Source organism: Tachyglossus aculeatus, chromosome X1, assembly GCF_015852505.1.
Source record: "Tachyglossus aculeatus isolate mTacAcu1 chromosome X1, mTacAcu1.pri, whole genome shotgun sequence".
Lineage (NCBI taxonomy): Eukaryota > Metazoa > Chordata > Mammalia > Monotremata > Tachyglossidae > Tachyglossus > Tachyglossus aculeatus.
Window position 1 is genome coordinate 68838673 of NC_052101.1, and position 15644 is coordinate 68854316.

General features: G+C 40.5%; 1 protein-coding gene across 2 annotated transcripts in view; it reads right to left on the reverse strand.

Moving 5' to 3' along the window:
* Positions 1-298: 298 nt before the first annotated feature.
* The window catches only part of SYNPR (synaptoporin), a 320964-nt gene continuing 305618 nt past the window's right edge, over positions 299-15644 (reverse strand). For both annotated transcript variants that reach the window (XM_038772931.1, XM_038772933.1), the window contains exons 5-6: positions 9088-9279; positions 299-1896 (exon numbers count right to left, since the gene is read on the reverse strand). In XM_038772931.1, coding sequence (XP_038628859.1) covers positions 1672-1896; positions 9088-9279 — 417 coding nt within the window. In that variant the 3' untranslated portion in view covers positions 299-1671. The remainder of the gene's footprint in view (positions 1897-9087; positions 9280-15644) is intronic.

The window sequence follows — 15644 nt, forward strand, 5'->3', positions numbered from 1 at the left end:
TTCTCTGGGCCTCAGTTACCTCATCTGTAAAATGGGGATTAAAAGTATGAGCCCCACGTTAGAAAGGGACTGTGTCTAACCTGATTAACTTGTATCCACCTCAGCACTTAGAACAGTGCTTGGCACATAGTAAGACTTAACAAGTACCATAATTTTACTTGGGAATAAAGTTACAAGGACAGAATCCAGACCTTGAAAAAACAGATTTTTACAACATGAGAATACAATGCATTCATCCGTTTTTTTTGTGAAAGGGATACATTTTTGGATTATTTCACCATACTATTCAATCACATAGTGTATGCAATAGCTTTATTAGGAACAAATAGATATCACAATATAGATTCATCCACTGAGTAGCCGGACATTGATTACAACAATCGTATGAGACTAGGCTGTTTTATACTAAATGTTTCCAAACATATATCATACAGTAATAGTAGATATTAAAACACTTATTTAGAAATGCAGATGCTCAGTTTTGATTACAATGCTTTGCTTTGGGCTTGAAATGCAATAAACATAAAGAAGATGTTATTTCTTTATAGTGTATGCAGTCTAAGGAATATTTTATGAGACCTAGTTCTCTTTGCCAAGTAGAATGACTCCATTTTCTGACAGCTGCCTTTTAGTTTAGCCGTAGCACCAAAAACAGCATTAAGAATATCTGAATTGAGCTGACAATTTTCTACAGTGTGATAGATAGGCACATTGTATCATTACAAATTTGGAAAGTTTATCTGATGATATGTGGCAAATATGTATTCTGCATTTAACTTTCTATTCTTGTCTAATTTTAATTACTGATATCTGCACCTCCATTATCCTATTTAAATACATACCACTGTAAACATAACACAGTTACTTGGTCCTTATAGTTCACAGCTCACATGGAAAGATTCACAAGACACCAATAGAAATTGACCATCACATGAATACTAACTCAAACTGAATAACATTGATCAGTTACAGTACAAACTATTGAATGTCCCTTAATAGGAGAAACATTTTCATTACAGAGCATTCAGAACTTGGGAAAAGCCATAGAGCCCAACTCTTCAAAATGATCAAAAGAAGCATACAAAGTAAGGGTGCAAACTGGAAAATTTCCATTAACACAGTCCAAACTTTGGGTGTTGTGAAAATATTTTGCATGCATTAAATCACAAGAAAAGTAATTAAACAAAAAGAAATACAAAAAACTCAAAGAAAACATTCAAGAGGGCTCACAAACAAGCATTGAGGAAAACTCAGGGCTATTACATGCACTGTGGTACACCAAATAGTCTTCAGAATTCATAATGAAACTTTTTCCCACCAGTATGCAGAAGAAACTTTAACAATATTTATGCTTTGTTGGACAAATTACATACTAGAGACTTTAGGCTACAAAAGACTTCAACGATCTTAATACAATACAAAACTACCATACTCTGTACATACAACAAGACACACACTCCAATTAGCCACCTAGTCACAAAGAGCGATTTAGCACATCACCGAGCTTTCTCTTCTTTAATTAGCATGTAGATCTTTGTTTTTCAGGTTTAAGAACTCTATGTGTTGATTAAGCTTTTTTAAAAATTTCGGGTCATTGAAATTTAGTGCAGTGAAACAGCCAACATAATAATGCTCATGTTAAATCTGATTGGCAAATGAAACTGGACCACTTTATTGTTGGCCCAAATCATCCCCAGGCTGACCCAAGGTGGCTGGTTGGTTGTACCCACCACTTGGCTCATAACTTTCTCGATTATAGCCACCATGGCTATAGCTGCTTGATTGCTTCTCCATGGGTTCCGGAAGGTGCCTCTGGCTTGAAGAATGCCAGCCGGTCTCCTTAAAAACAAACCAAATATTTCCTGCCCAGAGAATAAAATTCAAGAATCCAAAGACCTAAAGGAAAATCAAAGCAGTGGGTCAATACATTTCCAAAAAAAGCACTCGCAGGTCTATTACACAGAAAAGAAACTAAGTAATATGGAAAGAAAAATTATTTGGGAGTCTGTGTCCTGCAGAAAACTACATTTCTATATAAAAGGATGTCCTATTATTTTCACTGTATGTTAAGCATTTTATTGACCCCTGTGCCACCTAATTTAACTAGCAGTCATAAGGTTTTTTATTTTTCTCCCTCACTGGCCCTTTGCATTTTTTTCTCTCTTCCTGAAATGATCTCTGTGCAACTCTTTTCTCCTCACTCCCAGGGCCCTCCATTCTTGGGCTGGCATATTTTTGTTTCTTCCTCTCTCCTTTTAACTGTCTATTAATTCTTCAGTTACTTTATCTCCTCTTGATCTTCATGTCCTCTCTATGGACCTCTCACTTCCACTTATCATTCAGGTCTTTTTGTGTCCCTTGATTTCTTTATCGGCCTTTCCCTGTTGTTGTCAACCTTTATCCCTCCTCTTTTCTCTTGTTTTGGTAACAACTAATAATGTATGTGAAGTTTCAGGTCATGAAGAAACAGAGTAACTCCAGATAAACTATATGGTCTCTTTTGAGGGCTAAATTGTAGAGACCAGCATACAGGGTGAGAAGGTAAAGTTAATAGTTGTGAATCCAGAATGCTGAGCTTCATTTATTTTAATCCAGAAAAGATGGATTATCAATCTTCAAAGGTCTATATCAATGATCTTGATTTGCACAGGGAGTTCGGGGGATTCAATATTCAAGGACTTTACAGTCCACCATTACAAGAAAAACGTCCCTTATCGATTTAGCTCTTCTTTCATAGGTCATCAATTAGATTTTCAATCTATTAATACCCCTTAATAGACCCACCTCATGGAACATCAACTACCTTGTTTTGGGGGCATTACTTTCTTTCTCTGCTGTTGTAAGCCAATAATTAAAAAAAAATCCGAACTAACTATATTGTAAATTCTCTCCACTCAGATCGATTGAATTATTAAGTAATGAAAGTGGAAAAGACTCCTTGATAAATGACATCCATGTCGAAAGTTTTTGTGAGAATTCACATGGTATTGGGAAGAGTAAAAGTGTCTCATTAGGAGGCAATCACTGCCTTAGTCTATGGCTGGGAGCGTTCATGATCAGAACATCTTTTGGGGCCTTAAAAAAATTGACTTTGTAATGTGAGATTCACAAAATTTTTAGCATATTTATCTAAGGAAATTTTGGATGGATAACTTTCTTTTCAAAATACAGACCTGGAAAGTGCCTGCATTTTTTATCCTCTGATGTAAGGTATTTGTAGGGAAATCATCCCAGCACACATGGTACATCTTTAGAGGTTTCTTTCATATTCAAAGAAGATGCCACTGACAGTGAAATTCACCTATGGTTACCTACCACTGAAAAGCCTGGATCTCACTTTTTTGTGTGTTTTGTTTTGGTTTTACAGTGCTTACTATGTGCCAGGCACTGTGCTGGGGTAGACACAACTTTATCAGGCTGGGCACAGTCCCTGTCCCACATGAGGCTCACAGTCTTAATCCCCATTTTACAGCTGTGGTAACTGAGGCACAGAGAAGTTAAGTGACTCGTTCAAGAGCACACAGTGGTCATGTGGCTGAGCTGGGGTTAGAACCCAAGTCCTTCTGAATCCCAGGCCCATGCTCTATCCACTAGGCAATGCTGCTTCTTTTCAGATTTGCCGCCTGCACTGAGAGTTTTTAGTTTTTGATTTTTTTTTTCTTTTGCCTCTTTGATCCCATCAAGTTCAAACTGGAAGATAGTGGGATCCCTTGGGGTGAAAGTCAATGGAACAAATAGAAATTACGAGTTGAGTATCTATACCCAGGAAGGAAATTACTTACCTCTTCGATTTCTTCTTATCTTTAAATGTTTTTTAGAATCCCATAGCAGTTATCTGCTTGAGAACTAATTTAATGAATTTAAGTAAAAATCATTCCACAAAAAGGAAAAACCTGAATAAAACAAATATTAACTTGTCCTAAATCATTTGTGTTAGTCTAGATCTATGGTTCTTTTAGGCCCTGTAAATCACCATGGTGCTTTTATCTATCCAAAAAAGCTCTGAAACTATCAACTGCAGGATCTGTACTTGACTGTGAGATGGGAATAGAGGTAGGTGGGTAATATTACTCAATAATATTGGGCACAGAGACTGTAATTAAAAGCCTCTGGACCAATGTTTGGTGGTTGGCAGGAGGAGGGTGTTTTTTTTTAAAAAAACAAAAACAAAACAAAAAAACCAACAACTTTCTCCTTTCCTTGGGTCAATCAATCAATCAATCAATCATATTTATTGAGCACTTACTGTGTGCAGAGCACTGTACTAAGCACTTGGGAAGTACAAGTTGGCAACATATAGAGACAGTCCCTACCCAACAGTGGGCTCACAGTCTAGAAGGGGGAGACAGAGAACAAAACCAAACATACTAACAAAATAAAATAAATAGATTAGATATGTACAAGTAAAATAAATAGAGTAATAAATATGTACAAACATATATACATATATACAGGTGCTGTGGGGAAGGGAAGGAGGTAAGATGAGGGGGATGGAGAGGGAGACGAGGGGGAGAGGAAGGAAGGGGCTCAGTCTGGGAAGGCCTCCTGGAGAAGGTGAGCTCTCAGTAGGGCCTTGAAGGGAGGAAGAGAGCTAGCTTGGCGGATGGGCAGAGGGAGGGCATTCCAGGCCCGGGGGATGACGTGTGCCGGGGGTCGATGGCGGGACAGGCGAGAACGAGGCACGGTGAGGAGATTAGCGGCAGAGGAGTGGAGGGTGCGTGGTGGGCTGTAGAAGGAGAGAAAGGAGGTGTGGTAGGAGGGGGCGAGGTGATGGAGAGCCTTGAAGCCCAGGGTGAGGAGTTTCTGCCTGATGCGCAGATTGATTGGTAGCCACTGGAGATTTTAGTCATTGGGTCCTAGCCAATGTGTTTATTCCTAGCCAATGTGTTTATTATCTTGTCGAATGAATTCTTCCTTGCTACGTTGAGGTGGGACAAATGCCAGTTTGAAAGTGCTTTGCGGAATCCATATTTGTTTTAATGATCCTAATGATGTCTGGCTTATCCATCTAATGATAGGGAGATTTGCTAGTAGTACTTTTAAATATCAATTCAGCTTGGAATGACTGAAAAGTGATAGATTGTTGTAGAGACAAGTTTATTCTGGTATAAAATTACATCCTTGAGAGTGACTCCTAATTGGCCTAGGCGGCTGTCTGCTTGACAGCTGTTGCCCAGAGGTGCTAGCAGCTGAGCCCTCCAAAGGCAGTTGAGTTTACAGGAATAGCTCAAGTCAATACAGAGTAAGACCTGGCTATTTTGGAACCCCTGTATGCTCCCACACCCCTGGCTTTCTCTGATTTTGGGATTTTAGTCAGGTGGAGCCTTAAGGTATATTACCCCTGTAGGATTGCCTTCTGGACCAGTGGTACTATAGTTCTCTTGGGGTAAAATGCATATGAGGAGCATCAGGTATAGGAAGTTAGCACTGAGGTTACTTTAGCAGGTTACTTGAATACCAGTACCCAGAGCCACACTTGGGCTGGGTTGGGCAAATGCTGGGATCAATGCAGGCCAAGTTGGTCAAGGCTTTGGCTCTGTGGCCTGTTGGGAGGCAGAGGGGGGTTCTACCTGCTGGAGCTTCATGTTTCTTCCAATCACTTCTTTCCTCCTTTGGAAAGAAATTCTGCAAAGGGTGAAACATTTGTTATGTTCACTGTACATCAAAATGCAACAATTTTGTTGCACTGAGATTCTATATCCAAAGATCACCTAGAATAGGGCAGTTAAAGCTAGTGTATTCAATTTAATGTTAAGCCTCTTGCCCAGGCTCTTTTGAATTAGAAAAGTGCCTTTTGCTCTCATCTGGTAAGGATTTGTAAGGATTTGACATTTAGATAACTTTGTTGATCTCCACAGCAGCTGGAGCACACATGAGAACAAGAGAAGTCCTAGGGCTTGAGGGAGAGGCAGTTTTCTTTTATTATTACTTGATGCCTTGTCTTTGAGAGAATAACCACCTTTTTTCATCTGGGGATATTTTTCTTAATGATGTGACTAATCAGTTATTGGTATTCTAGTCAATAACCACATATATTCAGTAACAGAAAATGTCTCCCTGCCTGCCTGCTTTTTTTCCCAGTATGAAGGCTTACTTTTTAAGCAATGTATTTTTCTCATAATACGGATCTCATTGCATGTCTAATTCATTTTAACTAGGTTCCATCTATAATTGATACCTCTAAGATAAGCATCTATTTCTTATGGAATTACCTTTATGTTTGTGTTTATCCTAACTGATCCTGCAGTAGAAGACATTTTATACACTCCTCTCTGTCTTTGTATGTTGGCATTCCCTCCCCCTACTCTTGGGTCTTTTTCCATGTCCCTCCCAAAGCTCTAGGCAGCTGTTTTGCTTATCTAAAGCTGAGGGTTGAATTATTAGCAGTGTAACTACTGTGATGGGAGAACCAACAGAGAAAGGAGAAGATCCAAGAAAAAAAGAAGCCTCATGACTAGCAACTGTGGAACTTTGAACAATATGAGATCCTCAGGCAGGATGAAGAAACTGGGGCAAGTGGGTAAAATCCCCCCTTTCTTCATACAATATGTATGATGGGCTATAGTTGCCTCATATGCCAGGAGGAGGAGAGCCACAACAGCGCTCCCTCAATAGAGACTGCCAGGACACGGTCACCCATTCCCCAACTCCACTGCCAGCGTGTTTGGACACCTGAGACTGCTTATGGCACTGGCAGATTAAGGAGACAGATCATGGAGGAGTGAGGCTGAGTGATAGAAAAGACCAGTGGGCATGCTGATACCAGGGATGCCCAGACAGACTTGGAGGTGGGGCTGGTAAATCATATTTATGTTTCCTTGTCTGCCCTATTGGATAGTGAGCTCCTTGAAGGTAGCAACAGGGTCTTTTACTTCTATTTTACTCTCCCAAGTGCTTTAATGCAGTGCTCTGCAAGCAGTAGGCCCCAGTGAATATCATGGATTGAATGATTCATCATCATCAGTATTTGAGTTCGTATGTAAAGAGCATTGTGATAGTAATATGTGACTCCAAAAATATTAATGTTGTCTAGAAGGTGAGATGTTTTTTCCTACTAAGCCTACCTGGAACAAAATATATTTTGCACTGGTGAATTCCTTTCAAAACATCCACCTGGCCTCATGTGGTTATAGCCACTCAATCTGTGTACTACTCCATTAAGGGTTCTCTGTTCCAGGATGTTCCTATGTTTGATTCTGGTTTCTATGAGACTTTAGAAATGAAAATACTGGGGCTCTCATGACTTAGTTGAGCTTGTTTGGAACTGAAAAAGAAAACTCAGAATATTCTTAATGATTTCTCTGGAGATAGAAAGATCAAGTGTTTCATTTCTCTTGTATTTCAAGTCTTGACTTTAGCTGCAATAGCACTCCTCTACCCGAACACTGGAGAATTCAATTAGCAAGAATATATATATATATTTATATATCTATATCTATATCTAGATATATATATATATATATATATATATATCATATGTAAAATAAATAAATAAATAAATAAATTTTGTATTGGAGATTCACCATTTCATTTATCATAGGCCACACCTGTAGACAAGAACAGATATATATATATATATACATATACATATGATATATATATATATATATATATCTGTTCTTGTCTACAGGTGTGGCCTATGATAAATGAAATGGTGAATCTCCAATACAAAATTTATCCCCATGGTTACAATCTCACAGACAGCATTTGCTGTCAAATCACTGGGAACAGTTTTGCAACTTTTTTCTCAAATGCTTTCACAGATTGAATTCCACAGAGCTGTAGTAACATCAGTTAACCTTGAAGCAAAGATAATTATTTTTAGGGGCTTTTAGAGAATGTTGTTCCTTCAGCAAATACTGTGGCACTTTCTATTCCTTGAGAATAGCTTTCTTTTTGTGTTGTTATAGCTTGTTTTCAACCAGACCCAGCTTCTTTCTTTAGAATAACATAAGGTCTTTAAACTCGTAAAATGAAACACAGATGTAGTGTTCCTGTCAACTTCAAAATGTGTTTTCCTACCCTGAGTGGTTTTTCAGAAAAATGATCCAGGCAGCAGCGTGAAGTAAGGACTGGAGTGGGAAGAGACAGGAGGCAGGGAGGTCAGTAAGGAGGCTGTGAAGTGGACAAGGCAGGATAGGATAAATGGTTGGATTAGCATGGTGGCAGATTCTAGAGATACAGTACTTGAAATTTAACTGGGTAGAAAATACAGACAGATGGTTACGTGAAACCAAGAGACCCATAAAAAATATGCAAACAAGTGATGGAAGGATAAAAATGTTTCCTTGTCTGCCCTATTGGATAGTGAGCTCCCTGAAGGTAGCAACAGGGTCTTTTACTTCTATTTTACTCTCCCAAGTGCTTAATGCAGTGCTCTGCAAGCAGTAGGCCCCAGTGAATATCATGGATTGAATGCTAGATAAAAATGAAGGTAGAACCAACAGGATTTGGTGACATTTGGTGAATATGTGGGTTGAATGCTCTGCCCCTGCAAAATTCAACGTTATTGAGTTGTCTTGACAAAGCCTCACTATCCTTTCTTGAGCCTCTGGCCTTCCTTCAATCTAGAAGTTGACACTTTCTGGACCTTTTTAGATAGGAAAAAAATCCTATTTCTAATTGTAATCATTTGCGATATTCCACACATGCCCTGCAAACCCTTCCAGGTGGCACGTCAAACTCTGAGAACTGTTCTCTGTGATAATCGGATGTGTTCTAAATACATTTGGTTTGAGCAGTGCTTTGTCTAGAGGCAATTTTTGTGCTTTAAAATATTCCTTTCTACTTCTGCCAGGCTTGAGCCTGAAGATACAAGTTTCAGATCCACTTCTGGGTGAGAATGTCAATGGGACTAAGACCTGCTGTGTACTTATTAAGGACAATGCAGTTGAAGACATAAAATTATCATCCTGTCAACAAGCACAGGCCTACACATTTGACCCTCTAAAAAGGGCCAGGGTTAAGTCAACTTGCTGATTACCCTGATTTCAAAGGCAGTACTTCTGCAATGTGGGTGACGTGGGAGAGTCTCACCAGAACCCAGATAAAGAGTTCTGAGTCATCCAAAAAACTGAACATACTTACAACTGAAGTATTTAAGCTTGACATCATTGGTCCGTGAATGGCCATACACTTGTTAGACTGCTGTTTACAGGCTGACATCAACAGTAACACCTCCTTCGGATCAGTAGCAACTTTTACATCAGACAGCCCCTTTGCCCAAGCTGATGAACCCACCAACCACAGGAAAGAAAATACCACTGTGATGATGAAATCCTACCAAAAAAAAAAGGAATTAATGCTTTTGAGTTTGGATAACAAGGACAAATTCATATCTGTAAGTAACAGCATCAATAAATCTATGACAAATACTGTATTTTCCATGGACCTTTCTTTACTGATCAGTACAGTATTTTGCATTAATTAGTTTGCAAATGCAGTAAGTAATGATAACCCAAACTGAAGAAACTTACCTATAGTAATCAAAATATAGAACCAGTAAACCTTTAAAAGAAAAATACTTAATATTCTAAAAATTTAGCAGAACCATTCAGAAAGCTTTACTGTAAAACCCATCATGTTAAAAAAACCCAAACAAACCCAAAAACCAAGATGTAGAAGAGGAATGGTGCTGCACTGCCTGATGGGTTTTTTTTTTTTAAGCTTCTCTGTGAGGGAAAGGAAGGTTTGAGCTCAAGTGCCAGTTTATCCACACCTGGGCCCAGTTAGTCCAGCCCCACTAGCACGCCACTTAGCAACCATGCTTATCTCTGTTAAACTATAACTGGTTCTACATTTTTATCCTTCCATCACTTGTCTGTATATTTTTTATGGGTCTCTTGGTTTCATGTAACCGTCTGTATTTTCTACCCAGTTAAATTTCAAGTACCGTATCAGCTATTAATTCTGTATAGGACAGAGTACAGTTCTCTGTACACAGCTGCTGTGGCTATATGATTAATTTCCTCCAGTCCAAAGTTTGGTAACACAGAGCAGAGTAATTGGATACTTGTATTTCTCTACAAACAGGTATTTTTTTCCTGATTGAAGTTTTCAATTTCTTAGTACAGTCTTCTGCAGATTGAGTTGATTGATTTCAGAAGAATTTCCCTTTTTAGTCCCAATTAAATAACTGGGAAAATCTAATACCTACCTTTAAAGATCACTGTTTCTGGGCTATGGAATAATCTGTTGGGTGCTAAAGGGAAGATGCCTCCCAACCCATTCTAATAAAAATAGTAATGGTATTTAATCACTGGCACTCTACTAAGGGCTGGGAAAGATAAAAGAATCAGGTTGGACACAGTTCCTAATAATAACAGTAATAGTATTTAAGTGCTATGCGTCAAGTACTGTTCTAAGCACTGGGGTAGATAAAAGCTAGTCCATGTCCCCCATAGGGCTCTCAGTCTAAGTGGGAGGGAGAACGGGTATCGGATCTCCATTTTGCAGATAAGGAAACTGAGGCCTAGAGAAGTTAAATAACTTGCCCAGAGTCACATAACAGGCAGTGGCAGAGCAGAAATTAGAATGCAGATCCTCTGTTTTCCAGGACCGAGTTCTTTCCACTAGGCCACACTGCTTTTAAGAATCATGATTTCACTATGGTATACTGATTGTGAGATGGAATTTGTGACTTTTCCAACATCTCCATCTTTGTTTTCTTCTCCTCATACTATACCCTTAAGACAGTTTTCTGTTTGGGTAGGTCATCAGATGGAATAGGGAGCCTATAGCATCCTGAGATCTTGTCTGTCAAACTGTGCATACCCCTGGGCTCATTGCAGGACATGCACAAGGAAGTATGCTTTTTTTAAAAAAAATATTAGTTACACACTTACTATGTGGCAAACAATAAGGTACTTTCAGTGTGAGCCATATGTTGACAAAAAAAATCAGTTACCATTCATATTAAAAATAAGGATATAATTGCAATTCCTATTTCACAGCAAAAGCTAGACATATTCATTCATATTTTGATTTTCTGATTAATAGGTACACCTATTGTAGAAATGATTAAACCGGTCTCTCAGGTAACCATTAAGTCTCTGGGCAGCAGTCTGTTAGCCTACAACATTGCTGTAGATTTGATGATGATGTGTTTGAGAACAAAAAACTCCTTGCAGGAAAGCAATTAATGCATCAACACCTTGTAGATCTATCTGCCCAAAGGGATGCCCAAAATGGCATTCAGAAAAACATAAAGATTGGGTAGTCTTCCCACCTCGTCTACCCTCACCTGCTACTGTGGACCTTTTGCTCCCCTTAAACACGCATTCATTCAATCATATTTACTGAGCACTGTACTAAGTGCTCGGGATACTACAATAATAATAATAATAATAATAATAATAATAATAATAATGGCATTTATTCAGTGCTATGTGCAAAGCACTGTTCTAAGCGCTGGGGAAGTTACAAGGTGATCAGGTTGTCCCACGGGGGGCTCACAGTCTTAATCCCCATTTTACAGATGAGGGAACTGAGGCCCAGAGAAGTTAAGTGACTTGCCCAAAGTCACACAGCTGACAAGTGGCGGAGCCGGGACCTGAACCCATTATCTCTGACTCCAAAGCCCGTGATCTTTCCACTGAGCCACACTACTTCTCTAATAAAATACAATACAATAATAAACAGACACATTCCCTGTCCACAAAGAGCTTATAGTCTTGGGGGTTGGTGGGGAACAGACATTATTATAAATAAATTACAGCTATGTACATAAGTGCTGGGGGGCAGGGGGGATGAACAAAGGAAGCAAGTCAGGTTGACACAGAAAGGAGTGGAAGAAAGGAAAGGAAGGATTAGTCAGAGAAGGCCTCTTGGAAGAGATGCGCCTTCAATATGGCTTTGAAGAGGTGGGGAGAGTAAAATGCCACAGCCCCTATGACACATGCAAATATTTTTTATAGCCCATTACTCCTCCTACCTGGAATTTACCTGTAAACTCATTGTGAGCAGGGAACATGTCAGTCAATGCTGTTATAGTGTATCCTCCCAAGCACTTAGTACAGTGCTCTGTACCCAGTAAGCACTCAAAAACAATTATTTGTCTATCTAGACTAGATTATAATAAGCTCCAAAAGAACAGGGATCATTTCTTCTATTTTTGTACTGTCCCAAGAGCCTAGTACAGTGCTCTGCACTCAGTGCTTAATAAATGCAGGTCCTACTTTTCCTCCTCAAATCCTCCTCCTTTCATTCTCTCTTTGTTTTCTCTCTCTTCTTTTCTTTCTTTTTTCTTTCTCTGTAAATTTCTGGATCTCTTGCTTTCCTGCCTTTTCAACCTCACCCCAACCCACCTCCTAGTTCTCTGGACCTCTTTGAGTTCCCCCAAATCTGGTTACCCTATGTTCATGGGGTCAAACTAAACTGAAGGTAGTAGATCAGCTGTAGTGCACAACCTTCTGTATGTCTGCAAAACATGGACCCATCCAGCTTGTGAGCTGCTCCTTCAGCATCTCTTTCTCTCTCCACAGACAGGTTTGTGGATGCTCAATAAATATCGCTATTGGTGATCATAGTGGTGACATAAGAAGCAGCATGGTGTAATGGATAGAGCACGGGCCTGGGAGTCAAAAGGTCAGGGGTTCTAATCCCGGCTCTGCCTCTCATCTGCTGTGTAATCTTGGGCAAGTCACTTCACTTCTCTGGGCCTCAGTTACCTCATCTGTAAAACAGGATTGAGACTGTGAGCCCCATTTGGGATGGGGACTGTGTCCAACCCAATCTGCTTGTAACCACCCCAGTGCTTAGTACAGTGCCTGGCACATAGTTATGCGCTTAACAAATACCATAATAATAATTATTATTACTATTAGAATGCCTTGAATTAGTAGCTTCTGTACAGGATGTATTTAGCTCATATAGTCCTTTGTCTAATTTCTAAAGGTATAAGTATTCAATTTTGTGTGAAAATTCCTGATTAAAAAAGCCATGAAAGCTTTGCAAGTTGGGACCCAGGGGTTTCATAAAATGGTCTGAGGAAATCTAGTTTGCTCTGGTTCACAAGAGCCAAGGAAACAGGGAATATAAGAAAAAAATAAAAATTAAAACTAAATGCTGCATTAGGAAATGATCATAAATGGCACCAGAGTCCTGAAACAACATACCCTTCCTCCTACATCCAACACAACATATTCTCTTGCTAGCTCACTTGAATTCTGAGCTTCCCTCTGTATGTTGAAGAAGAGATGGCCTTGTGTTTAATTCGGGGCATGGCCTCTCTACCATGCAACATGACTATAAGCTGAGGGCAAGAGAAGAAGGGGTGTACCTGAAGAATGACCTCAGGATTTTCGGGTCTTTATACTGCTACCTAACTCTAATCCTTCCCTAACACCTATTACCCTCTAAAAGTTCCACAGGATTAATTTTGTCTTTGGACAAACAAGTTTACCTACTAGTCTGTAATCATCTCTTTAGTCAGATCCCAATGGTTTAAATGGCTGACGGCAGTGGCACACTCAAACAATGGCATCAAAAGTGAATAAGGGCACTGCAGTACCTGTTTTAGAGGGCTTACAGAGATATTCTGCTCCGTAGTTATAGATTACCTTACTACCCCTCTGCTTTCTGCAGGTCATGGGGACCAGAGGAGAGAGTGTAGATAAACCAGTGAAAACCATCACTGGAACATGTCCAACCACTAGTAGGCTATCCCCTATGCCCTAGTCAAAAGTTTCAATACAAGTAGGTAACTAGTATACTGGCTTCATAATCAGTGGTGGTCAGTAATATCCTAAGCTTTTGAGCAGCCCTATTTAGGAATGCACTGCTCTGACTGGGAAAGGGGCTAGAAAAATTACCCTAAATATTGTCTGCCTCACCAAACTCCAAAATGGTTCACAGGAAGACCTCATCTTGGGAATGTCAATCCTGCCACACAATAGCATATAGGAAACAAATGATTCTAACAGGCAGCAAGTATCTTTGTGTGCAAACAATGTGGAAGGGACTGTCAGCCACACCATGGTCTTTCCAGGACAGGTATGCATGGCTGGGACCACACCATAGGAGTGTCATCTTTAAAAACAAAGGATCACCATAGGTATATAGATAACTATTTTTAATTCTCCTAGAACTCTCAGCTGCCTTTGACATGGTCGATCACCCTCTTCTCCTGGAAACATAATTCAACCTTGGCTTCATTGACACCGTCCTCTCCTGGCTCTCCTCCTCTCTCTCTGGCTGCTCATTCTTGGGCTCTTTAATGGGCTCCTCCTCTGCCTCCCACTCCTTAACTGTGGGAGTCCCTCAAGAGTCAGTTCTAGGTCCCCAACTATTCTGCATCTACACTCACTCCCTTAGAGAATGCATTCACTCCCATGGCTTCAACTTCCATATCTATGCAGATGATTCCTAAATTTACATTTCCAGCACTGATTTTTCTCCTTTTCTGCAGTCTTGTATCTCCTCCTCGGGACATCTCTACTTGGATACACTCCACCACCCTCCTTGGCTGTCTCTTTGCCCTAGATCTTTATCTTTAGAGAAGTAGCGTGGCTTAGTGGAAAGAGTATGGGCTTGGGAGTCAGAGGTTGTGGGTTCTAATCTCAACTCTGCCACTTATCCGCTGTGTGACTCTGGGCAAGTCACTTTACTTCTCTGTGCCTCAGTTACCTCATCTGTAAAATGGGGATGAAGACTGTAAGCACCAGGTGGGACAACTTGATTACCTTGTATCTACCCCAGCATTTAGAACAGTGCTTGGCACATAGTAAGCGCTTAACAAGTACCATCGTTATTATCTCAAACTTATCTTCCCATCCAAACCCTGTCCTCCCCCTGACTTTCCCATCACTGTAGACAGCCTCACCATCCTCGCTGTCTCACAAGCCCATAATCTTGACAGTATCCTCGACTCATCTCTCTCATTTAACCCACATATTTGATCTGTCACCAAATACCGTTGAGCTCAACTTTCATAACACTGCTAAAATCTGCTCTTTCCTCTCCATCCAAACAGCTACCTTGTTAATCCAAGCACATATCCTTGCTTATCCAAGCACTTGTCTACACGCGCTGCCTAGAGTTCCTCGACAACAACTCTCTCCTCGACCCCCTCCAGTCTGGCATCAGTTCCCTACATTCCACAGAAACTGCCCTCTCAAAGGTCACCAATGACCTCCTGCTTGCCAAATCCAATGGCTCATACTCTGTCCTAATCCTCCTCGACCTCTCAGCTGCCTTTGACACTGTGGACCACCCCCTTCTCCTCAACACGCTATCTGACCTTGGCTTCACAGACTCCGTCCTCTCCTGGTTCTCCTCTTATCTCTCCGGTTGTTCTTTCTCCGTCTCTTTTGCAGGCTCCTCCTCCCCCTCCCATTCCCTTACTGTGGGGGTTCCCCAAGGTTCAGTGCTTGGTCCCCTTCTGTTCTCAATCTACACACACTCCCTTGGTGACCTCATTCGCTCCCACGGCTTCAACTATCATCTCTACACTGATGACACCCAGATCTACATCTCTGCCCCTGCTCTCTCCCCCTCTCCCCAGGCTCGCATCTCCTCCTGCCTTCAGGACATCTCCATCTGGATGTCTGCCCGCCACCTAAAGCTCAACATGTCGAAGACTGAACTCCTTGTCTTCCCTCCCAAACCTTGCCCTCTCCCTGATTTTCCCATCTCTGTTGACGGCA